This window comes from Nicotiana tabacum, chromosome 20 (genome assembly GCF_000715075.1).
Source record: "Nicotiana tabacum cultivar K326 chromosome 20, ASM71507v2, whole genome shotgun sequence".
In the NCBI taxonomy this organism is placed as follows: Eukaryota; Viridiplantae; Streptophyta; class Magnoliopsida; order Solanales; family Solanaceae; genus Nicotiana; species Nicotiana tabacum.
The window spans coordinates 69,508,301-69,515,847 of NC_134099.1; the positions used below are offsets into that span (position 1 = coordinate 69,508,301).

At 36.8% G+C, this 7,547-nt stretch overlaps 1 protein-coding gene across 1 annotated transcript; it reads right to left on the bottom strand.

The window, feature by feature from the left end:
* Positions 1–3,533: 3,533 nt before the first annotated feature.
* LOC107815812 (transcription factor bHLH162-like) lies at positions 3,534–6,677 on the bottom strand. The gene is made up of 3 exons (XM_016641447.2): positions 6,168–6,677; positions 3,874–4,206; positions 3,534–3,757 (listed from the first exon to the last, which is right to left on the bottom strand). The coding sequence occupies exons 1-3, from the start codon at positions 6,306–6,308 to the stop codon at positions 3,689–3,691; spliced, it is 543 nt and encodes a 180-aa protein (XP_016496933.1). The 5' UTR covers positions 6,309–6,677; the 3' UTR covers positions 3,534–3,688.
* Between the last annotated feature and the right edge of the window lie 870 nt (positions 6,678–7,547).

Below are 7,547 nucleotides of genomic sequence, written 5' to 3' on the forward strand. Positions count from 1 at the left end.
CTGCAAGAATGTCTTAGAAAATACTACTACTGAGGTAATAGATTCCCTAGACTATTCCTAGGTCTCATTCAAAACTACCGCTATATCCCGCAATCTGTAAGAAGCAAACCCTAGAGACTCAGTATCAGTGGCATGCATAACTCGTAAGGTCCACTACATCTGATCTAGAAAATTCTGGGAATCTTCATCTGTTCTTCTGAATACCGAGGGGTCCAAATTTATGAAATCCCAAACTCTCGTACTAATTGCTCTATCTACGGTGGCATGGGCCTGATGTTGGGCCTGAGAGGCTACCAATAGAGTCAACAGTTGTACTACACTTCTCATATCTACATCTTGGTCAGAAGCAACCGGAGGAGGAATAAGAGGTACATTAGTTTCTCTATGCTGCTTCGGGGTTGGTGGTGTTGTCCCCAAAACCTGAGTACCAGCCTCATCTGTGGTCCATGTTGACCCAAAGGGGCAGGTGGCACTTGACTGGTACCTTATCCTGATTCTTTATTTAATCTCTGAATAATTGCCTGACATCTCGTTGTAGGCATCACTATAAACATAAACAATATGGGGATTAGAAGCGGATACTTACGACTCAGCTCTATCGCACGATCTAGATAAAAAAAGGGTATTCACCCTAGATACACGGTTGCCTCCTGTTTATAAGTGTTGTGCACAACATACCCATAAACAAGACTCTACTAGATACAGCTTGTAGACTCTCTAGGATAGACCTGCTCTGATACCAAGTTTGTTACACCCCAACCTTGTGAGGTGCGACCGGCACACGACGCCCGAAGGCCTATGTGAACCGACATCTGTTAATACATTTTCTTAGTAATAAAAACCTGGGCCAACCAGGCCTCCAATTAATAATACCAAATTTTGAAATGTGTAGGACTGACTTCAAAATAAATATTGACATTTTATACAAATTTACAAATGTAACAGAGTCATAATCCACCATTTTTCATACAATCAAACTCTAGTTTGCAAGACTCTAAAAGTACCAAAAGAATTAAACATATACACACTTAGTCGGGACAGGGCCCCACTATACCGAAAATATTTAGAACATGTGCTTCAATACCTATTTGACTTTGAACATCTATTCCAAAGGAATGGAGAGCAACGACCAATCTACTGGAACAACACCCAACTGGGGAGGGACATCACCTGGTCTATCTATACCTGTAGGCATAAACACAGCGCTCCAAGAAAAGGGCGCAAGTACAAAAAATTTACTGAGTATGTAAGACTAAGGGATCGTTTGGTAGGGTATAAGAATAATGCGGAATAAGGTGTAATAGTAATGCATGGGTTAGTAATGCAGCATTAGTTATGTATATATTATTTCTTATTTACTGTTTGGTGTGGTGTATTAAAATTATAATGCCTTGCATAATTTTTAAGAAAAATAGTTGTTACAAAAATGTCATCCATATTCTCTAGCTTTAAGGGACTTTAAGGACAATTTTATCTTTAACCATACTAATGCATGCATTAATAGCCTTGGCATTACTAATTCCATGATTTTCTATGCATTACTTATACAAAGGACAATACCAAGTATGATGTATAATTAATGCAAGTATTAGTTATACACAAGTTAAAAAAATATACCAAACAAAGTATTAATATTGCATAGAGCTAATGCTTGCATTGTGTTTTCTAATACCTCCTACCAAACGACGCCTAAGAAATTAAGCATGTAAATCAGAGTCATTAGCATAAGAGATATGGGTACGTGATTTCAACCTGAATACGAAGACAAGCCACCGATATCATAATCTGTGGAAACTATAAATCATGTATCATGAATATGTGCAAGCTTTTGTAAGACCATACCACTCATTGGGGCCACGTATTATTTATAGTATCTATATATACATATATTCAGCCACTCTTGGGCATATTTTACCACTCCATACTCGGCCTCATAGCGGGCTCGGTCGTACCGAGCCTTAGGAGATCTCGATCTTACCCAGTCTCACAAAATCTCTGTGTACCCGGTCTCAGAAGGAATCAGTAATGATTCATATCACATCACTCCATACCTAGCCTCGTAGAGGACTCAGTCATACCCGGCCATTCAAGGGCTCGGTAATCTCACATTACACATCATCGTACCTGGCCACACAAAGGCTCGGTAATATCTCATATATTGTCTCATCACACCCAACTGATTAGTGATTGCACAATAGGTATCGTACCCGACCGTCTATAGCGCGAGTCGGTAGAATAAAATAGATACATACACATAGAAGTGCAATGCAGAATCAATTTCAAGAGATATCAAGTTTATACTTAGGATGAATCATACATTCCGACCACAGGATACCAACTGGAGACATTTTAGACTTTGAAAGAAATGCTACGAGCAAGAATGTACAAGAATGGTATAACATCATTGAGAGGGACTCAGAACAACCAAATTCTCACAATACAGAAATCCTTTAGAGAGAGAGGGAGAGAGAGAGAGATTACACCGAGTCATGCCAAGAAAGAAAGTTGTCCTACATACCTTGTTGAAAAATTAGCTACGCTTCTAGGATTGGTTAACCCCGCCTCCGATGAACCCCTAAAGGCCATACAACAAGACAATAGATATTACAGTGATGATTCCAAGCTCCTTCACGCTAGATCCTTCTAGATTCACCTTCGAACTTGACTTAAATTGCTTGGGAATTCTAAAGAATGTTGAGAGCATTTGGAAGAACTAATATTGGTGATAACTCCTCAAATGAAAGAGAAAGAGCCTCACTGCCCTTTTTATACTATTACCAAGCATAGGAAATTTCGCCGCTCCTCATGCAAAATGGGTCGTCCCGCCCTCGTCACTGCACCCGGTGAGACATCTGGTGCTAGTCCCCTGATACGTGCAACCACCTTTTGAACTCATACGTAGCATTGGCAGATTGGGTGAGCTAGAAGCCAAACTTACCAAACTTTTTTTAGGTGTGGGGCGTAATATGATCAAACGACAGACTTGCTTACCAAGGTGATCACGTTATGTCCAAGCTAGGGATGAAAAACATCTTCATATTCCGTAGCTTGAGGGGGTGTGAGAAGAATATACACATGTGTGGTATTAGTTAGACTAACTTAGCTTACCTTATGATAAGGTAACCCCAGTTAGGTTTATAGTTGCATTGGAACGAGAGTTATTTTGTACACTGTATTAGTTAGTTGTTAGGAAAGTTAGTTGCAAATATAGATATATACACGTGTACATGTAATCGGGTACTTTGCTCATTGAGCTGAATAGAAAATACTTCGCAAATGTTCCGTCTATAATTTCTCTCTTTCTTCCTCACTTTACACAGCTTGAAAAATAATTTCTCTTAACTTTTATATGATATGTTCTAGGGTATTTCGTGACTTCATTTTTCTTTGCGGTCCAACTTGATTTCCTTTTCTCTTGTCCAAGAAAGAAATCTAACTGAAATCCCGACACATTGTTCTTTCGTTCTTGGTTTCTTTGTCCATGGAAGCAGATGCGGAGTCAAGATTTGAAGGTTATGAGTTCGGAGTTCTAATCCTTTTAAGTTACTAGGTTCTATATCAATAATTAGTACATATTCAATATATTTCATAAGATAATACAGAGTTTGGACCAAAACTACTGGTTCGGCCGAACCCGCAACTCATGGGCTAGCTCCGCCCCTTCATGGAAGAAACTTGGAAAGTAAATTTATCCAACTAGCTTTTGCAACCTCCCATAAATCCTTGAAGCATCCATGCCTAATCTCGTAACTTTCACCTACAAACATGGGGACAAAAAGAAAATCATGGTTTGATTAGCTATGTATTTACTATCTACATTTTCCGTCTTCTTTTTTAGTTACCAGCCAAAATAAATAAAAGAAAAAAAATCACCTGAGCGTGGATTGTATGAAAAACGTTATTGCCAAATGTAGAAAAATTAGCGGAGACAACTTCAGCTCCCTCTTCCTCTGCAATGCTTATGACTTCATACAAAGTGAAATTCTTTGTCAATCCACTTATCAAAATCACTTCTAGACTTGGACCCAATTCTTTAACTTCAATTACTGGTGATTTTATGGAAGTAGACATCGATGTCTTAGGGCTATTGCTCTCCCTTGTGCCTCGTGCTATTTGAATTTTCCTTTTCAATGTCTCTACTTTTTCTCTTACTTTCTTAATGTAAGTTGTAGCTTGATCGAGTTGATCTTGTTGTGGCAGCATGTGCTGAAATGTTTCATGAAATGTTTCATCAATTACTCGCTTGAAACTCATGCACCTTAATTTTAAGTGAGATTGTAATTTAGGTGTTTAATAGGCACATATTGTTGCGTGTTAAAGTGTCTAATTAGTACAAAAATTAGTTTTGATGTATAAATGAAAATTAGCGTCAACTTTTACAAATTTCAGTACTCATATTGAGATATCAACCAAAGACGGTGATTCCAGGGCATTGTATAGGCTGGATAAATAGTGTTGGCAAATTAATACTTGTACGTACTGACACTACACTGGACCTTTGCCAAACAGAACACAGTACTAACAACACAAAATATCACATGGATCTGCAAAAAGAAAGGAGATTGCAGGATATTGGTTAGATTTGTAATGTTAGCACAAAAATGTTAGCACAAAAGTGTCAGCCATTGTCTAATACTCGATGGTCAAGAGAGAATAATAAAACCCAAAGCGATTGTTAAAATAGTCCCACATTGTTGTAAAAGGAGTAATTAGTCTCTTTATATGATCTTGAAAAATCATCGCCTTATACTTAGCTTTTAAAATTGAGTTAGACTTTTAGTCCATTCATTTTTAACTTGATATTAGAGCCAGACATAAATGTCCAGTCCTGGGCGTGGAAGAGGGAGGAGGGGAGAGCAGGGTGTAATTAGAATAGCTTCACATCAATTGTTCATAGGATAATTAGTCTTCTTTATATAGTCTTGGATGATACTAGTCTCATGATTTTATTTTTGCATTTAAGTTAAGCCCAAAGACCATTCTTAACAGAAATAGATGAAGAGATAGAGTGGTTGTGCAAAAGGAGAATTCGATTGTTTGGTGAATAAGAAAAAATTATCGTTGTAGAACTAATCAGAGGTGGAGCTAAGATTTGAACTTTATGGGTTTTAAATTCTGGAATAATGGCATCATGTGTTAGTAACTGGTTTTTGCATTTAATTTTTGTACATCTTTAGTGAATTTCTTAATAAACATATATTATCTTTGGACTATCGGGTTCCGCCTTCTAGCTCTGCCACCGACTAGAATATCATAAACTCCTTTGAATACTGTTACATATGGTAAGAGACAAGTGTATTCTCCGACAATTTGGTCGGAATTTTGGCGGACAAAGTACTTACGTACGATAAGTTAGTAAATCTCCATTCACGAAAGAGAAAAAGAAACAAGAAGAGCATATATATAGTAGGCTTTCTAAATATTAAACTTAAGTAAAGTATGGAGTTAAATATTTTTCCTAAATTCATGACGGATATCATAAAATTCTGTCATGAGTTTTACACACTTATTTTTTACATAAACATGTACACACATACGCGCGCGCACACAGGCCACAGCCCATCTAAAAATTAACCATTGTTTCTTTTCCAGGTAATTACCCAAAGCAACGGAAATACTTATGGTTATTACTTATTATCTGTGTGGTTTAGGAAAATCCATTGCTCTATTTTATATTTGAATTTAAGTTTTATATTTATATATATATATATATATATAGTGTGTGTGTGTGTGAATTTATTTTTAAATTCATTATATTTCTATGTGGGCGCTAGAGAAAGAAGTATTCATGTGAACCGAACGCATATACAAATGTTCAAAGGAAATTAAATTACACATCCAAAGAGTGTGGTAGCCTGGATGAGATCTCTCCCCCTTTGGTATAAAACGTTTCTCTCTTTAATGACTCCTACTCAATGCGTATCCGAATTAATAACGAATGCATTTCGTATACATTATACAAAAAGAGTCAATATTAGAGAAATATTTGTGGCAAAAGATGAATCGTAAAGATGTTCCTTCGCAGAAGTTAATTATGTGATATCTCCTTCATATTTAATAATTATAAGTCGGAATGAATTTTACTTCAAGTACTTATTAGAAAGTTGAGATGTATAGAATTATTTATACGAAGAAAAAAGTAGAAGAAGAAGTTGAGTTTACTGTACCTTGGAGGGCTTGAAATGCTGGGGAGGAATGCGAAAAATAAGCTCGGAACAGAGATATTTCATATGAATTCTTCTGTTCCTCTCCACCGTTTTCCGATCAGGCTTTTCTGAAGAAACTTTGGACGGACTTGTAGTTTCCATTAAATTCTTGATGACTGCCTTTCTTAAAACCAACCTTAATAATTCTCGAGATAGGAAAATGAAAAAAAGAAGAGCACAATCATTGTCCCTGGAAGCAAACCATTGAGTTACTATTGAGGTAAAGAGCTGCTAAAAAATTATATGTTCATGTGAAGATTTGGATTCTGGGAATTAGGGGTTCCTTTTCTAGGATGGTAGCTTCAAGAGTATTTATAGAGGGTATTTTATAGCTAGGTTACAGTAGTTGCGGAGACACCTTTTAATATGGGGCATCATCTGACGATGCTATATATATACACAAAGTACTAAATGTTAATTTGAGACCGAAAATAAAGCTTTAAAATTATCAAAATTTCAAACCTGAATCACGTAAAAATGGACTTGTGAGAATATACCATGTCATTTTCACAAATATGTCAATGGATTAAAGGAAGAAAATCGTGTTGAACTATACCAAAAAAAAAAAAAGAATGATGAAAGAGAGGTGGAATCTTCATTTCTGTCAATAATTTTGCAGGTCCCACATATTAACATACTGTATACTAAGTATACCATATATGGAGAATTTTTAGGAAAAGACTATCGTCAATCCTTAGGGTTTGTATGCGCAGATAGAGATCGAATGCCCAAAAGACCTTGACTTTATGGCGCCGCCGCGCTTACACCGACCACCAGTATTTATTACAGTAAAGCACATGCAAAACGATCATATAAGCTAATTATACCAACATGCAAATTCTAAATATGCGACCACACTTTTCCGTAGGTTATTAGTCTTTTGCAACCTATAATTATCTAGTCTTTTTCTATTTACAGACATATCGTATTCCAACTCCACCCTTACTGTGCCTTCCTCTAAGTTACAAGTCTAGCTTGGTCTATACGGATTACCAGTAGGACTTCAATTAGTCTGTGTGTTGAGCTAATTTGACGACGTTGAGGCCAATATTCTCTCACTTGATCTTTGCAAAGGTTGTTGTGAAGATTATTAGACGTACGCCTTATCCTTTTAGACTCAGTCAAAGGGAGTTGGAGTGTGGCTCGTGCAAGGCTGGGATGAGAGGGCGTATTGGCCCATGGACCGCATAGCATTGGGTAGGAAATCTGGATTAATTCAGAGCTAGTTACGCCGTAGTTACGCTGGTGGACTGCAATACTATTGATTCTCAGGAATTTAACAGTTAATAAAGAATGCGATGATGCAAAGATATTTAATAAATTATTCCCGTTAAATAAAAT

What these genes read in the sequence shown, in the direction of transcription:
- LOC107815812 (XM_016641447.2), bottom strand. Translation starts at nt 6,308, where the DNA reads ATGGAAACTACAAGTCCGTCCAAAGTTTCTTCAGAAAAGCCTGATCGG. An exon ending in AGCATTTCAAGCCCTCCAAG is followed by an intron (nt 4,207 to 6,167) that starts GTACAGTAAACT and finishes GAAACATTTCAG; the next exon opens with CACATGCTGCCACAACAAGA. An exon ending in TTCATACAATCCACGCTCAG is followed by an intron (nt 3,758 to 3,873) that starts GTGATTTTTTTT and finishes CCATGTTTGTAG; the next exon opens with GTGAAAGTTACGAGATTAGG.